Source organism: Cydia amplana, chromosome 15 (genome assembly GCF_948474715.1).
Source record: "Cydia amplana chromosome 15, ilCydAmpl1.1, whole genome shotgun sequence".
NCBI lineage: Eukaryota > Metazoa > Arthropoda > Insecta > Lepidoptera > Tortricidae > Cydia > Cydia amplana.
Genome location: NC_086083.1, coordinates 1,336,443 through 1,354,332, shown reverse-complemented (window position 1 = coordinate 1,354,332; position 17,890 = coordinate 1,336,443). Strand labels below are relative to the sequence as shown.

Here is a 17,890-nt window from a genome sequence, read left to right as displayed (position 1 = left end):
AATCATGAAAAGATTCAGGTTTGATTATCTTGTATCACGTTTTAGATTACACCCTGTATATGTTGTGTACTTTCTGTGCTTTTTTTGTTCCTTTTTAGGAATCTGTTTCATTTGCCTGCTTCTATTTTTGGGCCACGAACAAACTATTTCTAGTTCTATAGGTATCTAATACACCGTCTGTTACTCGCACTTCAGATAGAACAATAGGGGCCGATTGCATGACAACTTGTAACTAATAGCACAGAATAAATAATAGTACTAGGTACAGAAGACTCACTCTAACAAAACGCGTCTGTTACGATCAGCACAGATATGGCCGGCTAGGTGGCGACAGCGCCACGCGCGGCTTATGGCTAGCCACCAAAATTGGTGTGGAACGGATGTACTTTTAGCTACCTGTAGCAAAGCGACGAAATCGCGGAGTGAGCCACGCCTGCTAATAGTATTGGCGAAAGTCTCTTTCTAATCATAGAATTGGAAAGAGACTTTATTTGTTTATTAGGATCAACAACAGAAGATACAATTTACATACTAAGTATAGGTAACATACTAAAAGGGCACATTTATTATTGATTCCCCACTTAAAGGCAATCACAGCATGCATTAAGTATTATAATGTTTAATTTAAACTGTAAGTTAACACTCAGAAAAAGACTTCGGCTAATATTATTAGTTACAAGTTGTTATGCAATCGGCCCCTGATGATTTTACTTATTTGTAATAAAATTACCTATTCTTAACAATTGTGTCGTATTATACACCATTTTATGTTACACAGTCAATGTTACATTTTATGTAACAGTCAATATACCACTCAAATGATTCCAGATTAGGTTAAGCTTTGGATTCCTCCGAAAACGGTGCCGTCATATAGCGGCAGCAAAAGACGGTCGTCTTTACGGTGGCGACATGTGGAAAGTACCACGGCGTCATAACACACCGTCATCCATCAAGGTCAAAGCGGCAAATTTGAAAAATGTAGGCGCGATGGGATAACGTCCCATAGAAAATTTGAATTTCGCGCCTTTTCCTACTGACAAGATTTGCTTGATCATCTATAATTTACTTGGAGGATGAAATATCATCAGAAGAGGAAAATAATCGTAGTACGGAATCATTTATTCAAATCTCGTGTCATTTATTCAAAATGGCGTCACCGCTATCTAATAAAACGTTCACGAAACTATCGACAAGGTCATGACGGCCGTCATCTTACGTTACGTTGACAACCAACGTAACGTAACGCCGTCTAGGAAACCGCGCCATCTTGTTTACATAGACAACGTTCTAGTGACGTCAGTCAACGCTATATAGCGGCTGTAATATGACAGCACCGTTTTCGGAGGAATCCAAAGCTTTATTCATAGTTTTATACGGGTTTTAAAATAGATATTGTGTCTAAAAATAACTGCTGTCTACGTTTCTCTCTTAATCTTCTGGTGCTTTATATCTTGCATAGTGTAAAATAAATTTATTTTAAATACAGTCAAATACCCTAAATTGTGTCGTATTCTACACCATTTTATATCACAACAGTCAATATACCAGTCAAATGATTCCAGCCCTATAGTTCGTTTTTTTTTAGCATTAGAAATAAGGTAAACAATCTTGATGTGTCTTTTAATTGAAAAACTCATTTTAAAAATAAGTTACGGTAAATATGTAACAATTATGAATCTAATACGATCTTTTATAGTCTTCTGCTTTCATAAGTAATAGTTATTGATTTTTAAAAAGTGTTTTTCAATTAAAAGACATGCCAAAATCGCTTACCGTAGCACGGTAGCATTTTTATCGTTTATCACCATGCCTGTCACGTTCTAACAAGTATGTAAGTGCGAAAGTGACGGGCATAGTGATAGTCGATAAAAATGGAACCGTGCTGAGCCCGCAGATTAGGTTAAGATCCTCATAATCTCATTTTCATTAATAAAAGAACATGTATCTTTTAGAAAAGAGTTGGTTCGAGACGGGCGGCGCCGAGTCCGGGCCGGAGCCCCCGGCGGCCGAGCCGGAGGCGCCGTCCGTGGCGGCCGGAGCCCCGGCCAGGGCGGCCTGCGCACTCTGCGGCGACGCCTTCCTGCAGTTCTACAACGAGGACCAGGAGGAGTGGCATCTGAGGAACTCCGTGCGGCATGAGGATAGTAACTACCACCCCCTGTGCTTGGACGATTATAAGGTAATTGTATTTTATTTATTGAGTTTTTTTTTAAATTGTCTTAAATGTGAGAGAAAAGCATTATACAGGGTGCCCAGTAATTAATGGATAACCTTCTAACCACCGACATCGACAGGGCACCTTAGGCTGGTCCAGAAAATGCACTTATAGGTCTAGTAAAAGTTTCGTGGTTTTCGAGATAATCGCACTTTTCTAAATTTGAAGTATGGTATAGCTATTAAAAAAGACTGAAAAGTTCGATTATCTCGAAAACCACGAAACTTTTACTAGACCTATAAGTGCATTTTCTGGACCAGCCTAAGGTGCCCTGTCGGTGGTTAGATGGTTATCCACTGTATATTACTGGGCACCCTGTATATTAGAGGGAAACAGAGATTGTCAGGCCTCGGAAGCCTCGCCCTCTCGCAACCAATTGAGGGGGGATTTAGATCTTCTCGAGGCAGAGGTGTAGGGTTGGAGCCGGTGTAGCTTTATTTGAAGTTCATAAGCGCATTGTAATATGCCTACTTGAATAAACTATCTGTTATCTTTATCTTAACTACCTCGTCAGGCAATCCTTTAGTTTTCGTTTCTCGTTAATAGTCTACTTTAGTGTCTGAATTGTCTTTAGATTTTAATGTTGAATACTCTGACACTTTTAAACTGAAATATTGATTATATAACTATTTACACAACTATAATATTCATAATGCAACGATTTAGTGTACTATAATATTAATTATTTACAGGCGTCGCTCACGAAGGAAGAACCGCCCAAAGAGGAAACCCCACAAGAGGAGAAGATGGAAGAGGCAATCGAGGACGTTGTCGAGACGATCGACAACTCCGACAACGAGTCCGTCGTCGAGGTCGTCGACAACGACAAACCCGTCGAGGTGAGGGATAAGATTTATCTCATCATTATGAAAATTGTACTTGTTAACAACATTCCTTTTCTGCCGAATTTTAGCGATAAAATAATAACATGTACACTAGAGATGCCACGAATATTCGGCAACTATTCGGTATTCGGCCTATTCGGCCACTTTGCCGAATATTCGGTATTCGGCCGAATGTTGCCTACTATTCGGTCGAATAGGTACCGAACCTACCTTAAAAGAAAAATTACACCAAAAAAATACCAAAATTTAGGTATATTTAATATTTAAAATGTATTATTGGAAAGTTGTTAAATAGGAAGAGCCTTTTTGAAGCATTTGTTGATTATGAAATATTTTATTTTTATCTTGGGTCTGATTTGATTGACTCTTAGTTATGTTTTACAAAAAATATATCTTAGCAAACGTTGTGCTTTGTTGGCGAACACTTTTCATAATAATTGTGTGTCACAAGTTTCGCATCTCAAGCCGAATATTCGGCCGAGAGAGTGGCCGAATATTCGGTATTCGGCCAAAACCACTATTCGGAGCATCTCTAATGTACACCCATGATAAAATAGTAACATGTGCCTAGTTGACACTAAAACCTCGCTTGGCTCTGTTGATAATGGCAATGGATTGCTTTTCATTATTTTTATACTAAACTAATGCATTTTTAGAATTTTGTATAAATTAAGAAAGATTCAGTGGAAAATTTTAGTTCAGTGAATATAGATTTTTGGCGCGAGGCGTATGTGAAGTTTATGCTTCCGATGTAGCCCACAAGATGGCAGAACCCACTATGTACAAGTAAACGTACGAGAACGGTAGATGGCAGCACTTGCTTTGGCAATGTACATGTTTATGATTCCGATTCAGGCCACAAGATGGCAGATCCTCCAGTGCGCACGGCACTGACAATCCAACCTCTAGACTGAGCTTAGGCCAATTCTTTCATGAAACCGATGCTGCCAAGAATACGGGGGTGCGGGGGGACGAGGTGAGCGAATCCCGTGCCGTGATTGGTCCGTTCAAAGACACGGACCAATCACGGCACGGGATTGACTCGAAGATGGAGTAACGCTACCGTATGTGTGGCAGAGGGGTAGCGCGACTATGCTATGTCTAGAGGTTGGATTGTCTGTGGCGCACGGTCCGTATTCGTTTGGTAATAAAGGCGTGTTTGTCAACAGATCGAGGACCTGGACGATACGCCCGAGCCCGCTCCGGAACCGGACCTGAACAAAGAGGAGGCACCGGAAGAAATACCAGAAGATGGCGATGAAGACGATGTTGTGTTCAAGGTAGTGGAGTTTTATAATAGATAATATTATCCGCCAATCAAACTGACAAGCGGGCTCGTAAAACATCTTATTCACTTCCACAGACAAGACATCCTCTAGACTGAGCATAGTAACGCAACCCCGTTTGCCACTTATACGGTAGTTTTACTCCATCTTCGAGTCAATCCCGTGCCGTGATTGGTCCGTGTCTTTGAACGGACCAATCACGGCACGGGACTCGCCCACCTCGTCCCCCGCACCCCAGTATTTTTGGCAGCATCGGTTTCATGAAATAATTGCTCTAAACTCCGTCTAGAGGATTCCTAGTCTATGTTCACTTTACACTGTCTTAACAAGATTAAGCTAATGATTGATATGACCCTGGTCCTCAGTTTACTTTGCAGATAGGTACCATACCATTTGTTAGCTTAACATTTAAGGAAAAATGCCAGCTGTAGCAAAAATAACTCATTTTTAGAGTGTCAAATACCCATACATATTTGTTATTGGAGTACTAATTCTATTACTAAAGAGTGGCTCACGATCCGCAGTTTGTGGATCCATGACTTATGATCAATTAAAAAATCAACTTGGTCGATTTTGGCTCACCAATATGATAAATTGATATACTTCTAAATGGGTGAAACTATGTTATGTTAGTGTTACGTTACTTTTGGAGATTAGAAAAAGCGCTTGTATTTTAATAGACCCTATACATCTCTAAGGATAATTTGATAAACTATGTTATTTTTAGGGTTCCGTAGCCAAATGGCAAAAAACGGAACCCTTATAGATTCGTCATGTCTGTCTGTCTGTCTGTCCGTCTGTCCGTCTGTCTGTCCGTCCGTATGTCACAGCCACTTTTCTCCGAAACTATAAGAACTATACTGTTGAAACTTGGTAAGTAGATGTATTCTGTAAACCGCATTAAGATTTTCACACAAAAATAGAAAAAAAACAATACATTTTTGGGGTTCCCCATACTTCGAACTGAAACTCAAAAATTTTTTTTTCATCAAAGCCATACGTGTGGGGTATCTATGGATAGGTCTTCAAAAATGATATTGAGGTTTCTAATATCATTTTTTTCTAAACTGAATAGTTTGCGGGAGAGACACTTCCAAAGTGGTAAAATGTGTGTCCCCCCCCTGTAACTTCTAAAATAAGAGAATGATAAAACGAAAAAAAATATATGATGTACATTACCATGTAAACTTCCACCGAAAATTGGTTTGAACGAGATCTAGTAAGTAGTTTTTTTTTATACGTCATAAATCGCATAAATACGGAACCCTTCATGGGCGAGTCCGACTCGCACTTGGCCGCTTTTTTTAGTTCTGACACTTAAGCTTTGGATTCCTCCGAAAACGGTGCCGTCATATTACGGCCGCTATATAGCGTTGACTGACGTCACTAGAACGTTGTCTATGTAAACAAGATGGCGCGGTTTCCTAGACGGCGTTACGTTACGTTGATTGTCAACGTAACGTAAGATGACGGCCGTCATGACCTTGTCGATAGTTTCGTGAACGTTTTATTAGATAGCGGTGACGCCATTTTGAATAAATGACACGAGATTTGAATAAATGATTCCGTACTACGATTATTTCCCTCTTCTGATGATATTTCATCCTCCAAGTAAATTATAGATGATCAAGCAAATCTTGTCAGTAGGAAAAGGCGCGAAATTCAAATTTTCTATGGGACGTTATCCCATCGCGCCTACATTTTTCAAATTTGCCGCTTTGACCTTGGTGGCTGACGGTGTGTTATGACGCCGTGGTACTTTCCACATGTCGCCACCGTAAAGACGGCCGTCTTTTGCGGCCGCTATATGACGGCCGTCATATGACGGCACCGTTTTCGGAGGAATCCAAAGCTTTAGAGACATTTACACCTCTAAATAAGTTTTTTTTTTTTTTCATGTATCTGTTTTGTTTTTATTTTAATATTATTATTATAGTTTTTTTATGTAATTCGACATTAAGAGACCTTATACATCTCTAAGTAATTGTATTACGTCCGTTTGATTTGGTAGTTGTAGTTGTATTTAATAATTGTTGATGTATTATTATTATTATTTTGCTTGTATGTAAATTCAATGTTGACGTGTAAAAGTGCCCTTGTGGCCTATTTGCTGAATAAATGTTGAAGTTTGAATTTATATTACTTTATGAATTGGTATAACAATAAATATGTTTACAGGCAGAGCCTGTACCAGAAGTGCTGGTGGAAGATTATGACACAGACGACGAGACAAGCGCGGAGCGGAAACAGCGCGACGATCAGGCCAAGATCGACTACGAGAAAATACGGATAAAACAGGAGCCCATCGATCCAGGTACGTCACCCGGTTTAGTTTAATATTTTGGTATCATCTTGGGTCGTCCCATTCGTTTTTCGTCAAGTTCTTAAATTAGTCCTATTCTGCTTTCGTCACTCATTCTACATTCGTCACAATCGTCGGTGGCTTTCAATGTAGAATGAGTGACGAAAGCAGAATAGGACTAATTTAAGAACTTGGCGAAAAACGAATGGGGCGACCCAAGATGATACCAATATTTTATCTACACACATGTCATTAGTGCTCCATAGACTAGGAATCCTCTAGACTGAGTTTAGAGCAATTATTTCATGAAACCGATGCTGCCAAAAATACGGGGGTGCGGGGGGACGAGGTGAGCGAGTCCCGTGCCGTGATTGGTCCGTTCAAAGACACGGACCAATCACGGCACGGGATTGACTCGAAGATGGAGTAAAACTACCGTATAAGTGGCAGAGGGGGTAGCGTTACTATGCTCAGTCTAGAGGATGTCTTGTCTGTGTTAGTGCTCTATAATGCGTTCAGAAACCGTAGGAAATGACAAGTTTTATTACAACCAATTTTACTATGAGAACTTTCTTATCTGTGGTAGTAGGAAAATTTGTACTTTAATGTACGAGTACATAGGTAACGTTATAGATTTTTGTAAGGTTATGAGTTTAAATTTGGAACAGCAGTCAAAACCCAAGTGTGTCTCTATTTTAGTATCCATAGATATTAAAACAGTTATCGATACGAAATGTCAATTTAGTATGTTTTTTTAATTAAAACGCACGATATTTGATTTCGAGTGACATGAGAATAGGGACTTCATTCTTTTGTCTAGGAATTAAAAAATAATTACCCATGTGTGACATGCGTGAAAAAAGTTTTCCTTTCGCCGCCATTTGACGTACAGTTTATCTTTTAGTTCGTTTTAAGTATGTGTTTAGATAAAGTAGTGTATGTGACTGTACATAATTAGGCATTAAAACACTCGTGTGATCTCACTAACGTTCGTTTCTTAAACCCACACTCGTATTTTAATGCCTCTCATTATGTAGCAGTCACATAAACTACTAAACTAGCGACCCGCCCCGGCTTCGCACTCGAATATTTTAATCGAGATCTCGACCAAGATTGCATAAATGGAGATTCCCTATCAACGAGATTGAACATTCGTGCGAGATCTCGAAATTGCGAGATCGATATTGCATTCCCTAGTAACAACCTACGTCAGCTCAAGCTAAGAAACATTTTTCATACTAGCTCATAGTATGTCCAATAGGCTACATGACTAATTTTTTTTTATGGTATCAATCGATCGGGTTTGTTTTTAGGATCAAATGTCTATATGGGACCCATTGCATTAAAGTAACACAAAAGTCAGAAATTGTAGTCAAAGTCCGACAGTCGCACTTCACTCGCGAAACGTCCTATACAAAACGGCCAGAGGCCGTGACGTCATCGCCCATCTTGTAGTATGGACAAAACAAGAAAATTGCGTTTTTGTCGGTGAAATATTGCGTTTATGTAGGTGAGGGTGGGGAGGGTCGATCCCTAGGGGACACTTGGTAAACTTCATTTTTAATCAAACCAAACGAGATAATTTTTTTTGCACTGGTAACACTCATTCATTCGTTCCTAACTTCACGTTCTGTCATGGCACTGTATCGGAAAAGTCAGTGGTTCAAAAATGGCGGACGGTGAAAGATTTTCTGCGTACTATATTAAACTTTCGGTAAGCTTTAACTGGATTTATTTTATAATATGAGATGGAAATGATGTTAGTGAGTGTGCTTATTTTATTTGTTGTTTATTGAAGTGATGATTAACTTGGATTACATTGATATACGCGAACACACGTTTCGAGTACGGCACGTTTTATAATCTTACTATGTATGGGGAGACTTTGTCTTTTTCTTCAGGGGAGATATGATTCCGGGATCATGTCACCCCCAAAGCGATTAAGTATATACATTGTAATAAATTTACTTACAAAATGATTCATAGAGCTATCATAAATATTTTCTTTTCTTTAGTAAATCATGCCGCAAAAGTACGACCAGAGAAACACTGATTTAAACTTTCAAGGGTTTTGACTGATTATTGTTTATTAAAACGGGATTTAATGGCGTATAATTCAGTTTTTAATTATACAACCGACTCCGAACTCCGAAAACGGAATTATCCCCGTGGCCTTTGAAAAGACTAACTAAAGTTGACATCAACATTTTACGAACTACCCGCACTTGGTCTTGTTTATCAAGTTAAACGTTTTACACACAGGGGATGTTACTCGGTCGACAAACAACACTTATAACGATATTTGGTTTTCAACCGGCGATATTTGTTTTTATGGATGAAATGCTATTTCAATGGCTTTCCGACCTTATGTACTATAGAACCGACGGTCCATAGAAAGGATTTTAGGATTATGCAGCTCAAACACCGTCCTCGAAACGTGAGCAGTAAATTTCTAAAATTATTTATTATAGTAAACAATAACGACCAGAGATAGGTAAAAAATTTAAAATTTCTGTAGGTATCTGACGCTAAAAAATACCTTCATAATAACTTTAAAAAATTGAGCTTGTTACAAGAAATGTTATGTTAATAACTTAGATTTTTGTTTTTTTTTTAACTTTTTTTTTTGTTCAAAAATTGATTCCCTATTTTATGTTGTTTTATGGATAATACGATTACATTGTTTTTTAAAAGTATAAGATTATGGATTAATATGTGTTAGATATCTTCATATATTAATTTTCTGTAGATAAAGTGAATAAATTAATGTAGATACTACCCTCGAAATTGCCGCTTAAAATCTTTTTACCAAGTGTCCCCAAATCTGGAAGACTTGATCCCTTCGGCTTAGACATCTGATTACCGGAAATACAACTTCAAAGCATGGAAGATGCAATTTAAATATGTTTGCTGCGTATTTTACAAATTATAGATGCATTGCTAATAGCGATCCTAGTTATATAATCAATGAGAATCTGGTATGGGGAGACATGGTAAAAATCTGTTTACCATGTGTCCCAAGAACGAGGGTCACTTGATCCCCCTAGGATCAAGGCTCCCGACCAGGCGTAAACAAGTCTCCCTTACATAGGGGACACATGGTAAAAGTCAACAGTATGGGTTTTCATTAAATAATGGTCTAATTTATTGCACAAATCTGTTCTAATTCAAACTATTAATGAAGAGATAAATTCTGAATCGTATGGTCTATAAAGTTTTTCAATACTACAAATAGTTAAGAAAATGTATGCTAAAAACAAAAGGGGTGATCAACCCTCCCCAGTTTCCCCTATATAGTTGCTATACAATATTTTTTTGGATGAAATGTAAGGAATCGAATGGTACCCTTACTTTTATCGTTTTTGGAAGTTAAAAAAAACTTAAATTTTGAAACTTTCAGGTCCTGTAATTTTGTAATTTTTCAATATTTTATTTTAATATTCACATTATTCGCGAGATCGATATTGAATTCCTTAGGAACGACCCACGTTAGCTCAAGCTAAGAAACATTTTTCATACTAGCTCATAGTATCTGTAATTAATCTACGCTTCCTACTAATGGTTATAATCAATTGGTTCATTTAAATGTAAATTTAAAAAACACATTTTAACCTTACAAAAAATATAGTTATGGGTATACTCCTGTGCCATATATCCCTACTAGAACGAACGCCTGCTAAATAATTTATTTCACCTTGTAAGCCAGATAAACCAGATTAATGACTGTTTAGGTACCGTAGTTTGTTATTTTAGTTTTTAATTGAATAATAATTATAGCCTTATTAAATTTACTTGCAACTTTTGCACTTATATAAAATTTGTACTTTAGCGTGTAGATGCGCTCTCTCGGAAGGGTTTCCACGGAAGACCAGCGTCGAGATCCTTAGATGGTATCTTGACATTACGCTGAGTGGAGACCTTTTCAGTGACGCTTAATAATAAATTAGTTCTGTTGTCTCATGTAATACCTAAATTTAAGCGTTTTCTGAATAAATTTCTTCTATTCTATTCTATTCTAATTAGAGATGCACCGGATATCCGGTTACTATCCGGTATCCGGCCGTTATTTTAGTATCCGGCCGGATACCGGATAGTAAAATTAACACATTTTGGTGTAAAAAATGGAATCTAAAAAACAGTCACGGGCATAATCGAATCAGTTTACTCTTTTAAAAGTGATAAAACTCGTTACGATCCTAGAAATGTGTCCGCGCGAACGTTCACTACGAAACAGGTCGAAATTTGCACGACGCGCACCTGCAAAACTCAAAATATAGGTACAGTTCCGCCAGCCGAATATCCGGCGACCGGATATTCGGCCAGTGTCCAGGCCGGATATCCGGTATCCGGCCAAACAACTATCCGTTGCATCTCTAATTCTAATATCCAGACGACGAGCCGATAATAACAGCGGAGGAGCAGGCCGTCCGCGCGGCGCCCGACATTTCCCTTGCCGCCGCGCTGTCCGCCATCGACGGCAACGCCGAGCCTCTAGCGCCCACCGCGCCGCCGCCAGCGCCCATCAGGATCAACATCAGCGCGCCCGCACCCAAGGTACGGATATTAAGATCGACGACCGGTCTGGCCTAGTGGGTAGTGACCCTGCCTGTGAAGCCGCGGTCCTGGGTTCGAATCCCAGTAAGGGCATTTGTGTGATGAGCACAGATATTTGTTCCTGAGTCATGGTTGTTTTCTATGTATTTAAGTATTTGTATATTACATATATCGTTGTCTGAGTACCCACAACACAAGCTTTCTTAAGCTTACCGTGGGGCTTAGTCAATTTGTGTAATAATGTCCTATAATATTTATTTATTTATTATTATTTATTTATAAGAGCCAACAGGAGCTAAGATTTAAATATTTTAGGTAAATATACCCGTCTCGCTAACGGAAGCGGCTCCTAAAACTAAGGACAAGGCGAAAAATCCTGCGTAAAAATATCAAAAATCGAGGTTTCGTACTCGACTGTTTCCTCCTCCAAAACTTAACCAATCGTAACCAAATTTGGAAATCTAAAAGATTATGACATTATCTGTGTCGGACCGTTTTGCTTTTTTGACTAATTGATGTCAGTTTTGAATAGCACGCCTCTCATTGCGGCATAGTCAATTAGGCCATTTTGGCCATTTTTGAAGGGCTCCAGCGCCTTAAAAAACAAAAATATCAAAAAAAGCAAAACGGTCCGACACAGATATTGACAATATTAATCTGTGTTGAAAAAATCATTGCTCTAGCTTCAAAACCCACGGAGGAAACAGTCGAGTACGTTTGTATGGAGAAATGACCACTCCTGTTGGCTCTTAACATAATTGAAACCATCAGAACCATTACCCTGGAAAGCATCAGTCTGTCTTTCCCATAAAAAACGCAAATATTACGTCTTCCAGGAATCGAATACCGGTAATTTATTCGATAATTTTTAGAATAGAATATAATAGAATAGAAAATGCTTATCAAAAACGTTTAATTTAAACTTAACTAATAAAAACACTGACATAGATTGGTTATAAAGCGTTCCCGAAATGGTCTCCACTCAGCTTCATGTCAAGGAACCTTTGAAGTCCCGTCTTCCGTGGAAACCCTTTCGAGAGAGCGCAACTATAAGCTATACAATTTAAATTAAATATAATACTACAGCTATACAAATTAAATTAAATATAATTTAGTTAAATTATTAAGACTATTGATTCACAATAAAACTGTAAAAACTATTGACCCGTACAGTAACAGTAAGTCATACTTGTGTTTGTGTTACTTGTAAAATTAGTTTCACAAAAAATAAAGAAACACTTATGCACACAAAAAGAAGAATTAGCACAGACTTCTAACCACGGTATTTCTGTACACTTAAAATGATTTTTTTGTAATTATTTTTTCTTTCTTTGCTAATTCGTTACCAAAACGTCGTTACCTAAAACACGACCGACTCCTACATTTCGAGCATAAAATAATTCGAAATATATCGTTATTTCAAAGTTTTTGCTAAACCCTTCATCGATTCCCATAGATCTTCTATTTCATTCTGTGTTGCTATACAGGGTGCTTCCTGTAACAGGAGCAATAAATTAAACTAAAGGCTGTAATCCTCAAACTGACCAACATTTGTTCAGCAACTTTTGAAAATAACTCAAGTTTTGATTTGTATTACACTTTAAAGTTTATTCTAAGACGCAATGTATTGCAAATTTTGTTATGTTTAAAGCGTGACAAGCAACGTCAAACACACTGATGTCAGCGTACATTGAAGGCAATATTTATTTTGTATGAAAAAGAGGAAGTCTAAAGGATTCATAATTTTTAAAAGTTGCTGAACATATGTTGGTCAGTTTGAGGAGTACAGCCTTTAGTTTAATTTATTGCTCCTGTTACTGAAAGAGCTACGATTTTGTATGATTCCATGTACATATGTATATTTTCTAAATCAAATTTCTATTACACCTTATGTGTATAATTGCATGAATTCTATAGTAATTTAAATTGTATTTTTTCCCTTATTTTCTCGTAATGCATGTTAATTATAAGATGTAATTATTTTTGAAAAGATGTGTCCCGCCGAGTTTGTTGCCGGTCCCATATTGGGATACCCTCCTCCAATTGAGGGGGGATTTAAATCTTCTCGGGGCAGAGGTGTAGGGTTGGAGCCGGTCTACCTAGCTTTATTTGACGTTCATAAGCGCATTGTAATTATGCCTACTTGAATAAACTATCTTTTATCTTATCTTATCTTTATCTGAAGCACCCTGTATATACTGAGCTGAAACTAATAACATGATTGTATCCCCAGCCCGTGGCCACGCCGCCCCGCGTGTCGGCGGACAGCGACGACGAGCCGCCGCCGCCGGGCGAGGAGCCCGAGCTCACGTTTTCGCTGAAACCCGCGCTAGAGGGCGCGCCGCTCAGCCGCCAGCCCCCCCTCAACAAGGGCACCGAACTATCCGGCCTCTGCTCCGTCATGTGATGCGTGTAGTGTTTAATAGACGAGTGGCAATCTAACCTGCCAAACCCCAGCCTAAATACCGACGAGCCGCCGCCGCCGGGCGAGGAGCCCGAGCTCACGTTCTCGCTGAAGCCCGCGCTAGAGGGCGCGCCGCTCAGCCGCCAGCCCCCCCTCAACAAGGGCACCGAACTATCCGGCCTCTGCTCCGTCATGTGATGCGTGTGGCTAGTGTTTAAAACGGGAGACAATTTTACCGTCTACCGAAGATAAATTGTGCTGTGTGTGTGACTTTAAATTACAAAAAGTGAATTTTACCATCTCCGGAAGTGATTGTAACTTTTGTTGTGTGCGGACACTTTAAATGGTGAAGAAGACAACTTTGGTAGTATTTTGTGGCCTGTAGGAACAGTGAAATTGTGTTGTCACAAAGTTTTTTTACAGCGATAATAGACATAATGTATCACACCAAATATATTTGAGAAAGCTAAAATTGAACTTTAAATTCTAGAGTAGGTATTTGATTTGATAGCGTGATTAGGCATGTATAAATTCGGAATTTAAATAATCATAAACCAATTGTTTTATAACAAACATGATATCAATTTGTGAATAAATTTAATCTATACATTGTATACTTTAACATTCTTTTTCTACTCCAGCACTTAAATGTGTCAATTAAATGACTGACAGTGATATCTAAAGCAATGTCATTTGAATGCTTTGTCTATAGGCTCATAAGATGACTGCTAGCAGTCATCTTATGAGTATAATACAACTGCTTTATTTTTTTTAAAGATACAAGTTCCGATCATCTTGATTGAAAGAGGTATGTTTTCATTTACAATAATAACTCTTTTTTTTTTTAAATAATAACTCTTTTTTTTTTTAATAATAACTCAATTTTTTTTAAATAAACACTTTTTTTTTAATAATAACTCTTTTTTTAATAATAACTCTTTTTTTTAATAATCTCTTTTTTTTTTTTTTTTTTTTTTTTTTTTTTTTGGCTGCAGCTGTCATAGAAAAAGTAATGTATGCAACAGCTCATAATTGGTTCTTAAAATTCTCGGGTCTTTTTTTACAAAACTCGACTACGTCTCGTTTTGTAACTTCGACCCTTGAATTTTAAGAACCCTTATTATATCACTGTTGCATAAACTACTATTATGTAATGTTGCTGGTATTATTATAAAATAAGTTCTGTTTTACTTCACACTCCTGATTTGTATATATGCATGTAAAATTTAAATAGGGCCTGGATTGTTTAAAGTTAGAGTCTGACTCTATAGAAGCTGAAATTGAATTTACTTTTATACTAATGTGTGAACGAAAACTAGTAGTGATTGTATAATTTTATTTAAACAAAATGTGATATTAAAATTAAGTTTGTGTGTTCTGTTTGAGAGCTAGATGTGTGCTTCTCGAGTGGTGGGTGTTTATTTTCTGTACATATTGTTAACATTACACCATATACTTACAACTGACTATCTTATTGTTATAAATAGCTTCTATTCTTTTCTTACCTGAATGTAAGCTCCTATTCTAATTATGAAAAAGATTTTGAATCTCTTTTCGTGTAGCCAATTTTACTTTATGTATGTATATTTGTTTGAAGTATGTTTCTGTTTGAAACTACAAGATGTTAGGTTTAACGAAATCGTTACCTGTTCTAGTTAGCTTTTGCTCAAAATATTTTTAATAAAAATTGGAAAATTAAAAAATATGGTTTTCTTTTACTGCACATAAATTTGCTTTTGTTTCTTCTGTTAAATTAAGAATCACATCACATGATTTGTTTCCTTTAGATTTTAAATTAAATTGTAAATAAAGTTCATAATGCTACATTATTGTTTCATTTCATAACAACTTTAGTTCAGATCCCTTTTTTTTACTTGCATGATTAGTAAGTAGCATATTACAATGGATTCAGGATTAGAAAGAGTAAACTGACAGAACATTTTACTTAATTTAATAGGAAATGAAGATGGGCGTTTTTTTTTCTTGTCCCAAACACTTTTTTTTTCAAATTTGGGATTTTTTATGTTATTTCTACTCAGAATCACGAGCTCTTTCTACCCTAATAGGAGAAAAAAAGTGTCCTAAGGTTTTTTTTTCCATTCCGTCACCATCTTTCATAGACTTTGTATGGCGGTCGCGTAATGGAAAGATCGAAAAATGTATGGAAATTTTGGGTCACTTTTTTTCTCCTATTAGATCGAGAGAAAGAGCTCGTGATTCTGAGTAGAAATAACATAAAAAATCCCAAATTTAAAAAAAAAATGTTTGCAACAACAAAAAAAACGCCCAGATATCTTTTGATTAGGAAAAAAACGTATAAGTACGTAGATATCTTAGTGTTCTTGTTTCTCATCATAAAATCTATTTGTAGCAATACATTCAAGAGGATTAAATAAATACAAAAATAGTCAATTGATTACATTTATTAACAAGAAATAAATTATACTTAACAAAATTTACAAGCTACAATTATGTGGCCACCTAGGGAAGGGTAGGGTATCCTTGATATTGGCCACGCCACACAAACTCTGTAGTAGTCTCTCCAGGCCCAGACCGAAGCCCCCGGTGGGGATGTTGCCGAATTTACGCAGTTCCAAGTACCAGCCCAGACTGTCGGATGGCAGCTTGGATTTTAGTTTGTCATAATTATCCTCTCTGAGACTCCCGCCCACCAGCTCACCTGTTATTGATGTTAGGAGATCCAAAGCATCTACCTGCAATAAAAAATGCTTTTTAGCTTACACACAATAGTTGGTATGATAAACAGATACATTATTTTTATCTGTGATTCAATCATAGATCATAAACATACAACATTTATCCCTTTAAGGGATCTCTTCCAGTCAACCTTTGAGCAATTATCTGGTGTGGTAGGATTTTGTACAATTGCTAGTAAACTTGGTACTTGAATTGTTTGCAAATTAATGTATGACAAATTATTCAGAGCATTTCGGTAAAAAAGCAAATATATTTGTTTAAAAATCGGAATATACCTTGTTTGGATCATCTTCACACTCCTTCATGTAGAATGATTTTAAATCCTTTGGCCATTTTACCACAAACACGGGTACACCATTGCAATACTCTACCAATGCCAACTCTTGCTCCTTATTTATACCTTCCTCAGTTACACTCATTCCTTTCTTCTCTAGCAATATTTTTGCCTCATCGTAAGTTACTGTGATAAACTCTTTATCTAACCATGAAGGAGCTTTATTGTCCTTATCTATAGAATACAAATCTGCTTCATTAGTATCTCTTGTCTTCCTAAATACATATTTCAGTAACTCTTCCACATGTGATTGGAGATCTTTAATATTATCACAGAATGCTATCTCTCCCTCTAACATGTAGAATTCTGATAAATGCAGCCGGGAACGGGAGTTCTCTGCTCTAAAAGTCGGCCCAAGTGTATATACATTGCCCATGCCTCGGCATATTGCTTCTAAATGCAACTGTCCTGATACAGTCAAGAATGTCTTAGTGCCAAAATAAACAGTGTCCCTATCTCTACCTTCCTGCATCATGGCTTTGACCGTCTCCTCATTATCCGGCTGAACCTTGAACACTTCACCGGCCCCTTCACAGTCATTTGAAGTTAACATGGGTGTATGTACATGCATGTAGTCTTTAGATGTGTAGAAGTCATGTATGTGCCTGGTAACAGAGTTTCGGACTCGTAAGATCGAGGATATGTAGTTGGTGCGCGCTCGAAGGTGCATGAATTGCCGGATGTATTCAGGAGGATGGGTAGTGCGCGGGTTGAAGGGGTAGCCATCGGCCACTACACACTCCCCAAGGACCTTAACACTGTCGGCGGCGAGCTCGAGCTGCCCCCGCGGGCTGCAGGACAGCTTGCCAGTAATGTGCACCGAGCTACCGTACGTTAACGAGTCTGTTTTTAATTTCTTTGGTATCACGATTTGAAGTCTTTTAGCACTGGAGCCATCGGTTACGTCGGCAAATATTAACTCTTTTTGCACTCGGAGGTTCTTCACCCATCCCTAGAAAGATTAAAATTTAGTATTACACGTAAAAAAGTATATAAATTATAACAATTTTAATATTGTTCTTAACCTTGACTTCGGCAAGTTCTCCAACATTGGCTTTTTCTAAAACGGAGGCAATTGCAGTGTAGTTTCTAGAACTGTTTGAGATTTTAGAGAAGTCTCTGAATTTCAGTAGGTTTTTAAACCACATTTTGTGTTATAATTTTCATAACAAATTAGAGTTTATTAGAGAACCCTGAAATTTGTAGGTTGTGGAATCATCTGTCAATGTCAA

The 17,890-nt window shown here is 37.6% G+C and overlaps 2 protein-coding genes across 2 annotated transcripts in view; one reads left to right on the top strand and one right to left on the bottom strand.

The window, feature by feature from the left end:
- LOC134654759 (pre-mRNA cleavage complex 2 protein Pcf11) overlaps positions 1–13,804 on the top strand; it is a 41,209-nt gene extending 27,405 nt beyond the window's left edge. The window contains exons 13-19 of the mRNA XM_063510229.1: positions 1,953–2,179; positions 2,908–3,054; positions 4,230–4,340; positions 6,525–6,660; positions 11,039–11,202; positions 13,436–13,605; positions 13,660–13,804. Of these exons, the coding sequence (XP_063366299.1) occupies positions 1,953–2,179; positions 2,908–3,054; positions 4,230–4,340; positions 6,525–6,660; positions 11,039–11,202; positions 13,436–13,605; positions 13,660–13,804 (1,100 nt within the window). The remainder of the gene's footprint in view (positions 1–1,952; positions 2,180–2,907; positions 3,055–4,229; positions 4,341–6,524; positions 6,661–11,038; positions 11,203–13,435; positions 13,606–13,659) is intronic.
- A 2,209-nt stretch (positions 13,805–16,013) lies between these two features.
- On the bottom strand, positions 16,014–17,856 carry LOC134654422 (asparaginyl-tRNA synthetase). The gene is made up of 3 exons (XM_063509863.1): positions 17,684–17,856; positions 16,600–17,610; positions 16,014–16,320 (listed from the first exon to the last, which is right to left on the bottom strand). Exons 1-3 carry the CDS (start codon positions 17,804–17,806, stop codon positions 16,063–16,065), a joined length of 1,392 nt encoding a protein of 463 aa, XP_063365933.1. The 5' UTR covers positions 17,807–17,856; the 3' UTR covers positions 16,014–16,062.
- Between the last annotated feature and the right edge of the window lie 34 nt (positions 17,857–17,890).